The sequence below is a fragment of the Sorex fumeus genome, unplaced genomic scaffold (genome assembly GCF_029834395.1).
Source record: "Sorex fumeus unplaced genomic scaffold, SorFum_2.1 ptg000064l, whole genome shotgun sequence".
NCBI lineage: Eukaryota > Metazoa > Chordata > Mammalia > Eulipotyphla > Soricidae > Sorex > Sorex fumeus.
Window position 1 is genome coordinate 959,650 of NW_026606121.1, and position 17,111 is coordinate 976,760.

Sequence of the window (17,111 nt, forward strand, 5' to 3'; positions counted from 1 at the left end):
GAATTCACTGTAGGGGCTCTGGTTACAGGAGCTTCCTGGAGATCCAGCTTCTGACTACACAGGACACAGCCACTGGACGGGGTGCTGGGGCTGTTTCCCTTTATTAATACACAGGTTTCTCTAGAGGAAGTTACCCTATCCCTCTGGGCCAGCTGTCCACACCCCAGGCACCATCCTTCAAGTAGCCTCAGAAGAAGAGACCCCGCATCCGTCTGCCAATGCCTTGTCGGTCGTATAGGACGTTGAACTTGTTCACGAACTGGTTCATGGTGTTGCACGTTTTGGTGATGGTGCCAAGGTAGGCCATGAGCCCCACATCGTTGCATTGCTAGTGGGAGAACAGAAAGCAGTTCCCCAGGAGGTCCCCGTCCCTCAACCTAGCCAGGGGACAGATGAGTCCCACCTCCCCACCTTGGGTTTCTACTCACGTCATAAAAATCTGTCTTGAACTTGTCGGTGCTGAGTACCGGGAGGCAGTGGCACAGCGCATAAGCCTCCCGCAGGATCTCATGGTTAAAGGGGACCTCGCCTGGGGTTGGAGAAAGGCTGTGAACGTGGCTGCTGGTCCCCAGGAGGGAAGGGAGCTGATGGGGACAGGTATCCTACCTGCTTCTGAGGCCTTGACGTACTCCAGGATTAGTTTGACACGGCTGTGCAGCATCTTAATGGCACTGTGCTGTGCAATCAGGTGCTCGGCCACTGGGAGGACAAGGGGGCAGGGGCACGCAGTCAACACCACAACTTCTGTCGGGTAGGGGGAGTGGTTTGGGCCACACCCAGCTATGCTTGGTTACCCCTGGCTCGGAGATTAGGAATTACCTAGTTGGTGCTTGGGGGCCCATGTGGGATTCCGGGGATCGAACCCCAGCTTGGCTATGTGCAAGGCAAACTCCCAGCCATACTATTGTTCCCTGCCTCCCCCCAACTTTCGAGGCAGCCCCTCTGGCCTCCATTACCCGTGGAATTCTCGCCACTGCCTGTGGCTGTCATCCGTGCCACATGGTCCACCCCAATACGCTCCGCCTCCTCGGTGGCCAGAGTGTAGGTCAACTCTGCAAACAGCATGGTGGCCTAAGGGGTATACGGGGGCGTGAAAAGCAGGACCCCCCCCCCCCCTTCCCCACCCCAGCAGGGTGCACGCTGCAGGGCAAGGCATTACCTCTCCATTGATGATGTCAATGACCGACTCGAACACACTCACGGGCAGCTGGAAGGAGAAGGCGCACAGCGGGGCTCAGGATACCTGCCGGCCTGCTCAGGCCTTCCCCAGCCTTTCTCCTCTCCCCAGTGAAACGGAGCAGTGAGTGAGCAGGGGGAAGGGACGGTCCCCACCACAAAGACAACCTAAGAGCCTCAAGACCAGCCAGGACAGAGGCACGGGCTCAGCATCACTCACATCCGTGTGCTTGGTCATGGGGTTCAGCTTGAGGAACAGTGGGCTCTCGATGATCTCACACACCTGGGGAGGCGGGGGCGATGGACGTGAGCATCAGTGCTCACCTGCCCCTTCCCTGGGCCCTTGTTCTCTGCCACCCCGGGCGCTCGGCAGGCAGCATGTACCTGCTTGTGGACGTGGATGTCGGAGGGGTCGGGCGGGCCTCCCGTGGTATACCAGCCCAGAAACTCCAGCTCCTTGAAGACCTGTTTAACTGCCGAGGACGGGGGCCAGAGCACGAAGGATTTCTCTAAACCGCCTTCCCTTCCTCCGGGACTCCGGGCTGCCCCACCGGCTTCTCCCACCCCCTCCCATTCTGGTTCCGCCCCGAAGTAGAACGCAGCCCTTCTAGCTTCTAGCCTCCCTCCTGTATCGGGAGCCCTTTCCCTGCAGTCCCCCGCTCCCCGGCTCCCATGGGCCTCTCACACTGCTCCTCCTTGGTGTAATAATATTCCTTGTCGATGATGATCTTCTCCTCCACGGTGTGGGACAGCAGCTCAAAGGAGTTCATCACCTCGATATTCCGGCCCTCCTGCTTCCCGATCAGCGCCCCGATCACTGCAGGGGAGAGAGGGACCCTCGAGCTCCGCGGGCGCCCCGGGCGGGGGGGTCGGCGGGCGTCCAGCCCCGGGCGGGGGTCGGCGGGGCCGGCGGTGGCCTACCCTGCACGGGCCGGCCCTCCTGCGAGCGCATGCGGATCCAGTGGTCCGAGATGTTGAGGATGACGAGCGGGTGCAGGGCCACCGAGACGCTGCCCGTCACCCCGGAGGCCATCACGCTGGGGACCACTGCGGGGAGGCGACGGGCAGCGGGTGAGGCGGCGCGCGGCGGGGACCGGCGCGCCCGAGCGGCGTCCCCGGCCGCCGCCCCCGCGGGGCCCGTTACCTGCCGCATCCACCTCCATCCCGCTGCTCCCGCCGGTCCCGTTCGCCGCCGCCGCCGCCATTTTCCCCGCGCCCGCCGGCCTCGGCCCCGCCCCCTCGCGCGCTTCCGGCCGCCGCCGCGCATGCTCCGTGCCCCCCCCCCCCCCCCCGCGCGCCTGCGCAGGCGCCTCCGCCCGGGTCGCGGCCGCTCTGGCAGCCGTCAGGCTCGGGGACCCGCGACTCCGACGGCCGGCGCCCTCGGGCTGGAGCGACCACTGGGCCTTGCTCGCCGCAACCTCCGCGGCCTAGCGCTGAAGGGCGGGCGGAGGCCCTGGAGCTGTGACAGGCAAAGGGGAATGGTCTGTGATTGCCCGGAGACGGAATCCAAGCCTCCCCTGGCGCCACAAACGCCCCCTGGACGCCCAGTGGTCAGCCGGCCGCTTTCTGTCGGTTCCCCGTGGTGGCCTCTTGCGCCACCTGACCCGTGGTCACCGAAGTGATTTTGGGGAGCCCGTGTTTGTTCCATCTTGCTCCCTCCCAAACCTTGATGTGTCTTGCACAGCGTTCCAGCATCCCCTCCACCGCCAGCAAGAATTTGCCCACACCTGCCGCTGGCAGCCCGCCCACTCGCCCCGCCAACCCTCCAGTCCTCCGGCTGCAGGGTGGCTGCATCTCGCAGAAGTCTGTGCCCTGTGCAGGCAGACACGTGTCCCGGGGCCCTGCAGCGCCCACTCAGGCGTGCAGAGCTTCAGGCCTGAGTGCATGCTCCGTGCCTGTTGAGAAGTCTACGTGATGGAAGCGATGAGTCAAGAGTGGAGAAAAGAAAGGTCCAGTGAAACGCTGGGGCAGAGACTTCTGCCGGCCTCGGAGAGTCTGAAAGAAGAGCTTAGGGGCCTGGGTAGCTAAGAGAGCTGGAAGGAAAACCAGAATGGGCACGATCTCCTGAGCACCACCAGGAGTGATCCCTGAGCACCTCTGGGTATGGCCCCTGCACCTCCAAATCTAGGCTGTCAAGCCAATTTTGTGATCATAGAAGGAGGGTAATAGCGTAACACCTTGGGCCCTGGAGGGTGGGGGTGCAGCAGCTCCAAAACCAGCCAAAATTCACAAATCTACTGTGCCGTTTCTGGAGGGCAGAAGTCCCAAGTAGTTCATAATGGTCTGAAGCCCAGTACCTGGCATGGCTCTGCTCTCTTGGGGACTCGGCCTCTCCATGTCCTTTCTTGCTTCTAAAGCTGCATCCTGGGGCTGGAGTGATAGCACAGTGGGTAGGGCTTTTGTCTTGCACGCAGCCCGACCCGGGTTTGATTCCCAGCATCCCATACGATCCCCCAAGAATGGCCAGGAGTAATTCCTGAGTGCATGAACCAGGAGTAACCCCTGTGCATCTCTGGGTGTGACCCAAAAAGCAAAAAATATATATATAAAGCTGCATCCTGGGGCCAGAGAGATAGTACACAGAGCAGGGAGGGCACTTGCATGAGACCAACCCAGGTTCCATTCATGGCTTCCCATATATGGTCTCCAGAGCACTGCCAGGGGTGATTCCTGAACACAGCCAGGACAAAGCCCTGAGAATTGCTAGTGTGGCCCCAAACCAAAATAATCACTGTATTACTGACATCCCGCTGATCATCTATTTGCTTGAGCGGACATCAGTAACATCTCCATCCCAGCCCTGAGATTTTAGTGGCCTTTCCTTACTCGTTCTTCCTGACGCTGCCGTATTGGAGCCTCTTTCAGGGTCAGGGGAATAAAATTCATTATTGTTACTGTTTTTGGCATGTCGAATATTTTGGGGTTTTTTGACAGGCCAAAACCGAAATAATAATATAATCACTGTCACTGCCACTGTCCCTCCGTTGTTCATCAATTTGCTCGAGCGGGCCCAGTAATGTCACCATTGTGAGACTTATTGTTACTGTATTTGGCATATCGAACATGTCATGGGTAGCTTGCCAGGCTTTGCCATGTGGGCGAGATACTCTTGGTAGCTTGCTGGGCTCTCCAAGAGGGGTGGAGGAATTGAACCCGGGCCAACCGGTCGGCTGCATGCAAGGCAAACGCCCTACCACTGTGCTATCGCTAATATAATAATAATAATAGTAAAAAAAGGTGCAACCCTTGGCTCATGGTCTAATCATCCTCAAAGTCACTTTTTGTTTGCTTTGTTTTCCTCTGTGGTGAGCCAACCCAAGATCTCACCCCTTCAAGGCAAGTGGGTGTGGGACCGTGACTGTGCTGAGATGGCACTTCAGCAGCAGCCTAAGCTGTCACTCTCTGTGCCCTGTTCTTATCAGCATGCCGCCCTCTCTACCTCGCTGTTTCTTTTTGGTGTGGGTAGAGTAGGAGATAGGGTTTGGGTCACTCCCAGCAGTACTTAGGGGCTATTCCTGGCTCTTTGATTAGGAGGTGCCTGTTGGTGCTTGGGGAAACTCCATGTGGTGCTGGACTTAACAACAGTAGGCTGCCCACAAAATGCAATCTCTCGTTCGCCGTCTGTCTTCCTGTGTCTCAGGACACTTTACATCTAATACCCACTGAAATGATCCAGATAATCTCCATGACAGAAGATTCCTAGTCATAGCTGCAAAATCCCCTTGTAAAAAAGTAAAGCAAGCATAGGGCTTAAGAGACAGCACAGCGGGTAGGGCATTTGCCTTGCACGTGGCCAACCTGGGTTCAATTCCCAGCATCCCATATGGTCCCCTGAGCACCGCCAGGAGTAACTCCTGAGTGCAGAGCCAGGAGTAATCCCTGTGCATCGCCAGGTGTGACCCAAAAAGAAAAAAAAATTAAAGCATAGGGGCTGGAGCAATAGCACAGTGGTTAGGACGCTTGCCTTGCATGCGGCAGACCCAGGTTTGATCCCCAGCATCCCATATGGTCCCCTGAGCACTGCCAGGAGTAATTCCTGAGTGCAGAGCCAGGAGTAACCCGAGCCTCGCTGGATGTAACCCCAAAAAGCAAAAAAAAAATAATAAAGCAAGAATAAAGCATTGGGAGGATCTGAGTTTCTTGGGGGTGGGATGGGGGTGGGGGTGCAACGGCCCTGTGCTTCCTGCCATAGCAAATGTGGGCCACTAGGGGCAGAGGTGAGCACCCATCCTTCTCAGTCATTAACTTCTGGAACGTTAGTCCAACAAGAGCCCTCATGGCCCCTCTTGATTCCAGAATTAAGCTGGAATTCCCTAGACTCCCTTTTGGATGAGCCTTATCAGAGGGTAGCCTGGGGTCACCACTGGAAAGAAGGTAAAAAGAAATGTTGTACCAAGAACTTATAAATCCTGGGGCCGTAGTGATAGTACAGTGTGGAGGGCGTTGGCCTTGCACGGCCAACCTGCGTCTGATCCCCAGTGTCCCGTATGGCACCACCAGGTATGGGCTGAAGACTAACAAAAAATAACTTTCCTTGCATGTAGTTGACCTAGGTTTGATTCCTGGCACCTCATAAGATTTCCCCGAGCCCCACCAGGAATGATCCCTGAACACAGAGCCAGGAGTAAGCCCTGAGCAATGACGGGTGTAGTCCCAGAACCAAAAGAAAAGAAAAGAAAAAGAAAAGAAAAGGGATGGATGATCACTAAACTATCAGAAGGAAATGAGGAAGGGAAAGGGCTTTGGAAGAGGCTGTATCTACACTGGTATGACATGACATCAGATGTTACAGAGACAGGTGGGAGTGTAGAATGTCCATCCAGTCTCTTGACTCTTGGCCACTGTTGGGTGGCCTTGTGCATGAAAATTGACACCAGGTATCAGCCTGTCAAAATTCTGGAACACCTAAAGCATGACGCAGTTACATTTCATGGGTCGTCATTAGGTATTAGCAAAGGGATCCCAAGATAGTGCGAGAGGTTTGATGAGATTTGTTTTTCAGGAGCAGGGGGGAGCTTCTGCTCCAGGAAGGGTGCAGGCTTGATCAGCAGGTTAGTTCCATGAGTCATATCATGGTCTGCAAGAGGACCCAACTGACAGAGCCAACTTGTGATTCCACAGTTTACCACCCTGAAGATGGTACTTGCAGTTTTTCATCATCTCTCATCTGACACATGCTGAACATTGGCTAACAGCCCAAGTCTGAACTGTAATAAAGAAACACAAGGCTCACATGCCATTGGCCAAAAGCCCGACTAACTGTAATAAGGCTCAAGGCCATTGACTAACAGCCCAAGTTAAGACGAGTGAAGTTGGCTGGCTCGGGTGGAGAGAGGGTGTTGGGAAGAAGCAGGGAGGGGAGAGCAAACCCCAGGCTTCTATAAATATTTTTTGGGGGGTTTGGGGTCTCCACTTAGTAGTGCTCAGGGCTTACTCCTGTATCATTCATGGTGGGGCTCAAGGGACTGACCATATGGGGTGCTGGGGATCCAAAGCAGGTTAGCCATATACAAGGCAATTGCCCTACCTGTTATACTATCTCTCCAGACCTCAGGAAAAATCAGGAAAGATTTTTGAAGTTTCTGCAGACCCAGGAGCTGGAGGTTGGTTGTTTAGCCACATGAGATCAGAGTTTTGCAAGAAGCAACTTTCCATCTCCCAAGGATTCATTAACCCCTGACACCAACCGATTGCATCTTTAGTCATGACCTATTTCCCATAATTTTCTTCTAACCCACTTCTTTTTTTCTTTTTGGGTTGCACCTGGAGATGCTCAGGGGTTACTCCTGGCTCTGCACTCAGGAACTACTCCTGGCAGTGCTTGGGGCATCATATGGGATGCAGGGAATCAAACCCAGATCAGCCGTGTGCAAGGCAAATGCCCTACCCACTGTACCATTGTTCCAGCCCCTTCAAACCCACTTTCTAATCCTTTGTATTAGCCCCAATAATAAGATGGTGGGGCAGGGCTGGAGAGGTTACATTTACCTTGCATGCTAATCCGGACACCTAAAGTTTTGTTAGGGCCACACCTGGTGGTGCTCAGGGCTTATTCCTGGCTCTGTGCTCAGAGATCACTCCTGGCAGGCTCAACGAACCATCTCGGGTGCTGGGGATTGAACTTGGGTTGGCCGCAAATGCCTTACCTGCTGTACTATCGCGCTGGCCCATGCATCCAAATTTGAGTTCAGGACACACAGTACATGACACACTTTGTGTGGTACCAGGATCACAGTCAGCGCAGCCACGATCTCACGCACCCTGGGTGCAAAGCTGATGACCTGCGAAGCGATTCCCTGGTCTCCTTTAGGGTGCATTTTTCCTCACAAGGCACACAAAGTTGTTTTGCCTGGAAACACAGACTTGGGTTAACTAGGCAAGTTCAGGAAGCTGAGTTTTTGAGATTGCAGAATGCTTCCAGGATCCCCCACTTGGGTCTGCAGAGACTGGGGCGGGGGGAAGGATAGGCCACAACACGGGGCGCACGCGGCTGCGGGATACGATAGTCACAAACCCACGCGGGCGCCCAGAGTGAGCAAACCACCGAGAGTTGAAGACCTCCCATTTTCCTAGAGAGGACGAGTGGGTGTAGGAGGCACCGCCATCGAGCGAGCGTTGAGCAGGACCGACCCGGAAGCGAAACGGAGGACAACTTCCGTTCTTTGTTCTGTCCCCCGTGTGTAGGTCCGTGACCGGGTCCAACGGGGCCTGGTGGGAGTCCGGCCCTCCCCCATCTCCCGTGCCTGTCCCCCAGGGTGAGCGCTGCCGCCCCGGGGGTCGCCGGGGGCCGGGGGTGGTGCCCTCGCCCTGGGGCCGCCCTCCCCCGCAGCCCGGGGGCGCCCCCCGCCGGGCACGCGCCCCGTGGCCACAGCGTATGGCCGCGGGGGGCGCCCTGGCCCGCAACCGGCTGCTGACACGGCTCCGGACCGCCTGATCTTGACGCTGACCGCGGGACTCGCGGTGGCTGGCTCCGAGCGCACCGCCAGAGCCCGGCCCGGGGCTGCCCGCAACGGCCTCCAGGCGGCTCCTGGACATCCAGTGCCGCGCGGGCAGCGGCTCCCGCGCCCCCCCGCGGCCCACTGGCTTCGGTCCCCGCGAAGCCCCAGTTCCGAAAGGCGTGTAGACATGCTAGCAGGATGAAGCGTCCAAACTAGAGCAACCGAAGGTATTTGTCGCCGAGGGCAGAGGTGGAGAGGGGCCGCGGTGGGCAGCTGCGGCGATGCACTGTGGCAAGGGATTCCATCCTGCCCCGGTGCAGGCGCCCCCGCTCCCCCGCCTCCCGCCATAGACTCGCAGCTTTGCGCGGGCACAGACCTGGGTGCCAGGCATGGCCGCTGGGAAAGTGGACAAGCCAGTTGGAACTTGGCCAGGTTGTTTCCCTGGCGGGAGGCGGACACAAACCCTTCACTTCCCTTTCTGCTTCCTCCGGAGCCGTACAAAGCTCAGGGCAGCCTTCTCCTTGTTGACTTGGACCTGGCCTGTTCTCTTCTCCAGGTTAGAGTTGAAGTTTACGGAACCTTTGGCATTCCTCCTCCTTTTTTCCTTCCTCTTCTTCAAGCGGCCTTGAGTGAGAATTCCCAGGAACCTGGGTGGAGGCTGCCAAACGCCAGCACCAAGGACCAGCACCAAGCGAGTTGGGCAGGGGGCCGGCAGTGCCAGGCTCAGCATCAGGCTGAACACGAGTGGGAAGGCCCCGTGGACAGCAGAGCTCTGGAGTGCTTTCCTTGACGTTTTTTGGTTTGGGGGCCAGACTCAGCAGTGCTTAGGACTTACCCCAGGCAGGGCTCAGGGGACTGGTCTGGGCCATGTGCCTGCAGGACTGTCCTCCTGGCTAGTGGATATTGGCTTCCTGAGACACATTGTCAGCCCACCTAGACACTTGTTTACAGCAATGAGCCTTTGCATTTCCGTCTTGGTAAATCCAGGGAGAGGAGATCTGGTATGTTTCTTGGGAGCCAGAGCCCCTGGCTTGCCTTTCCTGGGAGAACTGGTGTATTTGGGGCCAGGGGGTGACTGGGGAGTGCTTTTAAACAAAATCCAAGTGTTGGATTGAAACAGAAAGCTGCCTCAGGACAGTGGCAGGGCCCCAGCTGGAGGGGATAGTTGCAGGTGGGACTGTTGCTGTGCTCATGCCTGATTCTGTGCTTTTCACTGTGATGGCATTGGGGTGGTCTCTGTCCCCTGGAGGCCCTCACAGCCGCTCCTTGTCCTGTCTGCTGGGTCTGGGTCTGGAGCATAGCCGTTGGCTATCCTGGTGGCTTCCCAGTGCAGAGAGCAGGTCCTTGGCATCAGGGATTGAGTCTCTGAAATTGACTTTCAGTGAAACAGATGGCAAAGGCAGAGCCAGGTGCCCCTGTCAGCTGGAGATGTGGCATTGATGGCACTCAGCAGATGTTTGTAGAAACACAGAACAAGGGCCGGAGTGATAGTACAGTGGGAGGGCTCTTGCCTTGGATGCAGTTGATCTGGGTTTGATCCCAGCAACCCAGATGGTTCTCTGAGCACTTCCTGGAGTGATCCCTGAGCACAGTGCCAGTAAGCCCTGAGCACTGCCAAGTGTGATCCCAAAACAGAAAAAGCGTACAGCCTGAGTCCCGGGGGTCCCAGCCAGCTCTTGCTCAGGTGGGGTGCTCCGTGGCTCCCCACTGTCCCAGGTCCGTGGGTGTGGAGGAGAAACACCGTAGATCCTAGCCGTGGTCCCAGCTTTTCTGCCCCCTTTGACATGGAGCCCCCAGCCACCTTCTGTTTTGTGCTAACTTTGGTCCCCTCCTCAGAGACGAGGTTCTGATCCAAGGAACTGTTCCCTGAGAGGAGGGAAATGTAGGGCACAGTATTAGGCCTGGGGGAATAGAGACTTCTCCCTTCCCAGCAGGACATCTCACCTGTGGCTGACCTGTGAAAGGGTCTTTTTCACTTTAGAGACCCCAGCAGGTTGCCTGCCTTTTGTGATGCATCTGCTGTTTCTCTGGGGTTTCAAAGAGAGGATGTCTCTATCTCTCTGTTTCTGGTGAGAACAGTGAGAACAGTGTCTGTCTCTGTTTCTGGTATTTGGGGGCTCCCCTGGGATTCCTTTTCCACTAAGAATAACCCCTCAAAAGGCTGGGACCTTTTCCCCCTCCCAGTTCCAAGGTAGATGATGAGTTTTGCCCTCTCTTAACAGTTTGCTCTGTCCAGTTTATGTTCATTCAGCTATTCTTTTGTTCTGGTTGGGGATGGCCTCTTGCTAATGGTCACAGGGCTCATCAGACGCGGGGCTTCATGCCTGCAAGATGTGCCCTCCGCTACTGGGCCCCATTCCTGTGCCCTTGTTCGGGTAGTCTTTGGGGGGGGGGGTCCTGGAGAGCATGCTTTGTATATGGGAGGCCCAGGTTCATTCCTGGCATCACATGGCACCCCAAGCTCTGCTGGATATGGCCCCCAAGCCAAAGCAATGAGAAATTGAAATATTTAAAATGAAAATAAAAGACTCACCCCAGATGCTTCACCTCACGATTTCTGGGTGCTGACTGGAACATGTTTCTTCCTCTTCTTTTCAGGTGTTTGGATCGAGTGATGTGACCCATTAACTTTCGCTCCTGCAGAATCTTCTGATTCTCGTTCCAACCCTCCAAACTCTACGCTTGCACCGGAAACGGGCGCCAGCACCCAGAGCCCTGCTGATGGAAACTCAGGCGGGTGGAGTCTCTCAGGAAGCTCAGGCCCTGCTGGACAGCGGTGAGGACTGGTGGGGGACGGGGGCCACTGATTGAGGATTAACCGTGGTGGGGGCATCCTGCCGGGCAGGTGAGGAGTTTACAACTTGACTGTGGCTGAGATTTGGACGGTTGAGGCGCTTTTGAAGGGCAGCGGTCAGCTCAGACAGGACGGGGAAGTGGCCATTCCTGGCATTTCCTGTCACAGACACTTGGTAGCCCTGGTTGGTGCTCCTTCCTGCATGTGTTTCGGGGGCGCTCATTTTGTGGGTCCCAGCCAGAGGCAGGTGGTGGTCAGTGCCCCAGATTTAGAGCTAGGTCAGTCTTTTTTTTTTTTTTTCCTCTTTGGGTCACACCTGGTGATGCACAGGGGTTACTCCTGGCTCTGCACTCAGGAGTTACTCCTGGCGGTGCTCAGGGGACCATATGGGATGCTGGGAATCGAACCCGGGTAGGCCACGTGCAAGGCAAACCCTCTGTGCTATCTCTCCAGCCCCCAGGTCAGTCTTTTATTGGGCGTCACATGGAAGGACCTTTGGGTCTGAGTGACAAGGAACCTGGCATCCCCGGATGGGGGGGGGCACTCTTAGTCTGAGACGGTGATGGAGCAGGGAGATGGGCATGTGTACTGGATGGCACACTGCAGACTTGCTCCTGGTAGGAATAGGTGTCTGGGTGGCCACCGTGGGGATGCCACTGCACTGGAAGTGCTCTTCAAAGTGTGAGCAGAACTTCTGGGCCTGTGAGTGCTCCTCAGAGCAGGGGCCAGACGGGGTGCTGTGCTCGCTCATGGCCCCCTTCTCTGTCCCCAGCGCTCCCTTCTGCAGCCGTGGGTGCGTTTGCTGATACGAACCGCCTGGGGGACGAGGTGCTGGCAGCTGCGCTCCTGAAGGCCAAGTCGCAGGTGGGCCATATGCTCTGCCCCTCATGTCCCTTTTCTTTCCGTGTGGCCCCAACCCCCTCAGGCCCTCCCAGGCCATGTCCCTCCCCTGCTCTGGGGTCCCAGGCGGGCCGGCTCGCTCCTGCCTCTTCTGGGGCTTCCTCTTTTGATGGCCGCATGGTGCCACTAGGCCCAAGTCCTCTGGCCTGACCTTGCCCATAAGAGGGACCATGTTGTTGCAGGAGCTGGTGACCTTCGAGGATGTGGCTGTCTATTTCATCCGGAAGGAGTGGAAGCGCCTGGATCCGGCGCAGCGGGACCTGTACCGGGACGTGATGCTGGAGAACTACGGGAATGTGTTCTCGCTTGGTGAGAGTCGCTGCGACTGGTCGGGGGTCAGCGCGGGGTGATGGAGTCTCAGGCCATCCTAGCAGCTCCCGCGCGTGCACACCTTCGCGTTTTGTAAAGACTGGACAGTGTGGGTTCATCATCACGGACACTGAAGGAGCGAATGTTCTCATCATAGGGGACGAGGGGGCACGGGGCTGGCATGTTCTGCAGATGGCCCCGTAGGGAGAGAGTGGCAGAACTCCAGCGATCCAAGGGCTCGGAAGTCCGAATGGGACCTTTCTGTCCACATTCTACTTGTTTCAGTAGGGCCGGTCCAGGCTCCCTCCTCTATCCTGTTCCTATGTTTGCAGTCCCCCCACCCTGTGTCCCTTCCGTCATCGTCCACCTCTCTGAACTCAGATTCTGGGCCCTGTTGCACGGGAGGAGGGTGCTGACGCCCCCTTACTGTGGTCTCTGGCCTCCTGCAGGACCCCCCACCTCCATCCCTGGCTCTGCGCTCATCTCCCCCTCCTGCCAGCTCTCGTTGCATTGATGTGCTTCCGCCTCTCTTCCCACTTCCCCGGCCTGCTCGTTATCTCCCTCTGCCTCAGTGGCCCGGCACCGCAGGGCCCCAGGCCTGCGGTTCATAGTCCACCCTGTCCCCTGGTTTTGAGTCCATCTTTTCAGGAAGCCAAGTGACGTTTGTCTTTTGCGTTGTGTCAGATGGGGAGACCAGGATGGAGCACACCAGCGGCATCCCGGAGGAGGCTGGAGCCCGGGGGCTGCTGGGAAGGTTCCCAAAGGGCATGTCTCAGGGTCTGCAGTTCGACGCTGCCTATGATGGAGTCCGTCTAAAGAGGCAGCTGAAGTGCTCCTCAGGGGACGGACTAAAGAAGAAGCTGCCAGACTTCAGTCCAGTGACGGGTGAAGGCGAGCTCACCCCCCCGGGAGCGGGGGGTGAGAAAGACAGTGACTTGGGGAGCGGCTTCCCCGGGAGCCCTCACCTTCTGGCCCAGCCCCGGCTCCCGGTGGGAGACAGGCCCCATAAGTGTGAGGAATGTAGCAAGAGCTTTAACCGGACGTCAGACCTCATCCAGCACCAGCGCATCCACACTGGCGAGAAGCCCTATGAGTGCAGCGAGTGCGGCAAGGCCTTCAGCCAGAGCTCGCACCTCATCCAGCACCAGCGCATCCACACGGGCGAGAAGCCCTACGAGTGCGGGGACTGCGGCAAGGCCTTCAGCTGCAGCTCGGCGCTCATCCTGCACCGGCGCATCCACACGGGCGAGAAGCCCTATGAGTGCGGCGAGTGCGGCAAGGCCTTCAGCTGGAGCTCCACGCTCACACACCACCAGCGCATCCACACGGGCGAGAAGCCGTACGCATGCCACGAGTGCGGCAAGGCCTTCAGCCGCAGCTCCACGCTCATCCACCACCAGCGCATCCACACGGGCGAGAAGCCCTACGAGTGCGGCGAGTGCGGCAAGGCCTTCAGCCAGAGCTCGCACCTCTACCAGCACCAGCGCATCCACACGGGCGAGAAGCCCTACGAGTGCATGGAGTGCGGCGGCAAATTCACCTACAGCTCCGGCCTCATTCAGCACCAGCGGATCCACACCGGGGAGAACCCGTACGAATGTAGCGAGTGCGGCAAGGCCTTCAGGTACAGCTCGGCCCTGGTGCGCCACCAGAGAATCCACACTGGAGAGAAGCCTTTGAATGTAATGGCAATGGGCAGAAGCTCTCTTCGCGCCTCTGCTGAACTCAACCTGCGGCCATCCAGCTAAAGGGCCCCACCCGTCTGCAGAGCTCCTGCCTTACCCACCCCGCGGGCAACTGCGGGTCACCCTCACCCTGTAGGCACGGGGAAGCTCAGGCCAGTCCCTGGTACCTTGCCCCAGGGATGGTGTTTTCCCGGGGGAGGAGGCGAGCTGGGTGGGAAGTGCTGGGCTGTCGGCAGTTTGCACTAGCCCTGGTTCCTTGCTGAGGAGCCTTTTTTTTCCCCATGCAGGGAGGGAACAGGGCCCCAGGATTCCTCTGCGGAGCCCGAGAGCCGTGAGAAGCACATTCTGGAACCTGCTGTTGGCGAGGGAGGCGCATTTCACAGCTCTCCATCCGGAATGTGCTCTTGGTTTTATGTCTCTATGAAAATGTGCTACCAGGAGGTGGGGGTTTAGCTGGGCCATGGGGCACGACCCCAGGACACACCCGATTCTGTAGGGCTCTCGGCGCAGCAGGACCCCGTCCCCGAGGGCAGTTTGGCTGGAGGCCCTTGTTCTCCCTGCGTGCAGGACTCGCTGGACGTCCATGCTGGCCAGTGAGCGAGTGGCCCGGTGCCTTCCCTTTCCCTGTCCTGTTGTCACTGCTGTGGGGAATTGAATCCAGACCACCCGTTACTGAGAGTCCTTTTAAGGAGCCCACTTGGCCAGCTTGCCCTGCCCTGTGTCACGTGTGACCTCTGACATCTGGCCTCCAAACTCTGACCCGAGTTTGCCCAGGTGGAGGGTGACCTTGTGCTGAGTTCTCCCAGTCCTGCTCACCCTGTAGCATACATGAAGTGCACTATTAAACAGAATAGTTTTGCAGAAGGAGCCTGCGTATGTGTGTGTGCGTGCACATGTGGGCGGGAACCCTGGCAGCAGGCATGGGCCGGCCAGGTGGCTCAAAGGGCTGAGTTCACGTGGGAAGGTTGGATTTAATCCCTGACACCTGTGTCCTGGAGTGCTTGGAAAGTGACCTCCAAGCACTGCGGTGTCTCCGTCACCCCCTGGCAAAAAGTAGTCGGCTCTGTTGGATTTGGTGCGGGCCAGAAGCCAGGGCTGCAGACTCTTAGCTGATGCTGTACCCACCCCCCTCACCGCTGCAACAGCCGTTTCTCCTAGTTGCTAGCTCAGTGTGGTCTGGCAGCTCCACACCTACACGTCGCTCCTACCTTCACGCATGAGGCATCTGCCAGCAACATGTGGGATAGCCAGACCAGCCAAGACTCAGATTTGGGGTTCCTCATGAACATCTGGGACACTGGTGGCAGGCAGGTACCTTCTGATTTCCTTATGGGGGGTACACTTTGCCTTGGGGAGGAGGACCTGCCAGAAATGCCGCTCTGCTTCCCAAGTGTGGGGGTCACGTGCTCACCACCTGGCGTCTGAAGAAGGTATGTGGGAGTGAGCTGCCACCACTCTCCTGCTCTAGAAGATTGCCATACCTGGTAGGCTAAGATAAGCGTGTGGGGTGCCCAGCATCAAACCTGGGTCGGCTGTGTGCAAGGCAGATGCCCTTCTTGCTGTACGACTCTGGTCCCCCTAAAAGAATTTTTGAAGTTCCCCCCCCCCCAAGTCTTTTATTGTTTATAGATTTTTTGGGGGGCTTGTTTATAGAAAAAAAATTTCTACTGCAAGGGGCTGCAGCAATAGTATAGGGCTTAAGGCACTTGCCTTGGATGCAGCCAACCTGGGTTCGATCTCTGACACCACATATGGGTCCCTCCCAGAATGATCCACGAGCACCACTGGGTGTGGCCCCCCCAAGCCCAAGAGTGACATGTGACTCCTGACATGTGACAGGGCCCTAGCAATGAGCAGGGTGGCTTTGGCTGATGCTGGGAGGCAGCTGCTCCCTCCCCGCAGCCTTCCGAAGACTCCCTCTATACACTAACAGACTTTATTTAGTCGTGGCTACCAGTGGCCTTGCGCCACTGCTAGAACCTCCAGACAAGTTAAAGGGGCTCTGAGCCCCTCCAGGAGTGACCCCCAAGCACAGAGCCACGACCAAGACCTGAGCACAGCGGGGTATGGCCAGAAAATTAAAAACGTGAAGAGAAAGTGTTGAAATGACTCCAAACTTACCTGGGAGGGTCAGTATGACAGCACAGTGGGGAGGGCACTGGATGCAGTTGACTTGGGTTCAATCCCTGGCATGCCAAATGCTCCCTTGAGCCCCACCAGGAGTAATTCCTGAGTTCAGAGCCAGGAGTAGCTCCTAAGCAATGTCAGGTGTGACCGAATTTTGAAAAATTAAATAAAACCCCAAAACCTTAGCTGGCAATTTTTGTGTTGGGAGGCCATACCTGGGGGCCCCAGGTTGGGTCACCCCCAGCCTGCACAGGGGCCATTCGTGGTTCATGCTCAGGAGTGCCCCCTGGTGGCGTTGGCCCCTGCACAGTCTTGTGGCTGGAATCTCTGGCTCCTGAGGAAACCCTTCCAATGCTCATGCAGAAGTGACACCCTACTGTGGGGTAGGTTTCCTGTGGCCCAGTCTGAGATTCATCAGGTGGTTGTGGCAGGTGCCAACAGCTCTTGGGCTCCAAGTGGTGTGGTGCTGAGTGAAAGGAGCGTCTTGAGGGTGATGTGTTGTCCTTTAAGACTTGCCCAAAGAATAAGGGGTTCCACGGTAAGGAACAGAGAGGGGCGCTGGGTGAGGGGACTGACTTAAAGGAGTTATCTGGGTAGAGGATCCACCTCACACTTAACCCTCAAGCCGGCTGCCCTTCTGCAGGCTGTGTCCCTGAATCTACTGTGGCTAGCTGGGGAGCTCCAGTGGCCGCACCTCTGGCACTTCTGAACTGCCACCAGGCGGGATGACCACAGTTGCCCTATTTCTGGGGTGACCCTGAGCCGAGGAAGAGTACTTTGAAATGGGTATCTGAGGTATTTGTAGAACAGAACATGGAAACCACATGCAACTGACCACAGGCTCAGGTCGGACCCCAGCACTGCCTGGCCTCCCAAGTTCTACTGCAAATGGTCCTATTCACTCAGGGTGAGGCCAGAACAAAACACTCTACCACTATAGCTTCTTGTCCAGAGTGGGCCCACAGCCAAAAGGAACCACCAAGTAGGACAATCCAAAGTCCTGTGTTCAAAGACCAACTGGCAGGGAAAAAGCAGCAGGGAGGCCACACACCCACCTGAGGTTGACCCCCCCTCCCCCCAGTACAGCAAGCCTGGAGGACTGCCAAGTGTTGCCAAAACAAAACACCCCTAAATGCCCAGGGGAGAGTTGGGGCAGAGGCAGCTTGGTACCAGCAACCAGAC

At 57.2% G+C, this 17,111-nt stretch overlaps 2 protein-coding genes across 2 annotated transcripts; one reads left to right on the forward strand and one right to left on the reverse strand.

Moving 5' to 3' along the window:
* Positions 1-78: 78 nt before the first annotated feature.
* On the reverse strand, positions 79-2,439 carry COPS6 (COP9 signalosome subunit 6). Its single transcript, XM_056128410.1, has 10 exons — positions 2,321-2,439; positions 2,098-2,223; positions 1,862-1,993; positions 1,561-1,649; positions 1,397-1,459; positions 1,160-1,207; positions 957-1,071; positions 607-699; positions 429-529; positions 79-328 (listed from the first exon to the last, which is right to left on the reverse strand). The coding sequence occupies exons 1-10, from the start codon at positions 2,379-2,381 to the stop codon at positions 188-190; spliced, it is 969 nt and encodes a 322-aa protein (XP_055984385.1). The 5' UTR covers positions 2,382-2,439; the 3' UTR covers positions 79-187.
* Positions 2,440-7,826: 5,387 nt separating this feature from the next.
* Positions 7,827-14,669, forward strand: ZNF3 (zinc finger protein 3). The gene is made up of 5 exons (XM_056128520.1): positions 7,827-8,341; positions 10,713-10,890; positions 11,681-11,772; positions 11,991-12,117; positions 12,802-14,669. Exons 2-5 carry the CDS (start codon positions 10,836-10,838, stop codon positions 13,863-13,865), a joined length of 1,338 nt encoding a protein of 445 aa, XP_055984495.1. The 5' UTR covers positions 7,827-8,341; positions 10,713-10,835; the 3' UTR covers positions 13,866-14,669.
* The last annotated feature ends 2,442 nt before the right edge of the window (positions 14,670-17,111 follow it).

Coding starts and splice junctions, on each gene's coding strand:
- COPS6 (XM_056128410.1), bottom strand. CDS start 2,381: ATGGCGGCGGCGGCGGCGAACGGGACCGGCGGGAGCAGCGGGATGGAG. Junction 1,650..1,861: donor TTACACCAAGGAGGAGCAGT/GTGAGAGGCCCA, acceptor CGTCCTCGGCAG/TTAAACAGGTCTTCAAGGAG. Junction 530..606: donor CGTCAAGGCCTCAGAAGCAG/GTAGGATACCTG, acceptor CTCCAACCCCAG/GCGAGGTCCCCTTTAACCAT.
- ZNF3 (XM_056128520.1), top strand. CDS start 10,836: ATGGAAACTCAGGCGGGTGGAGTCTCTCAGGAAGCTCAGGCCCTGCTG. Junction 10,891..11,680: donor TCAGGCCCTGCTGGACAGCG/GTGAGGACTGGT, acceptor CTCTGTCCCCAG/CGCTCCCTTCTGCAGCCGTG. Junction 12,118..12,801: donor CGGGAATGTGTTCTCGCTTG/GTGAGAGTCGCT, acceptor GCGTTGTGTCAG/ATGGGGAGACCAGGATGGAG.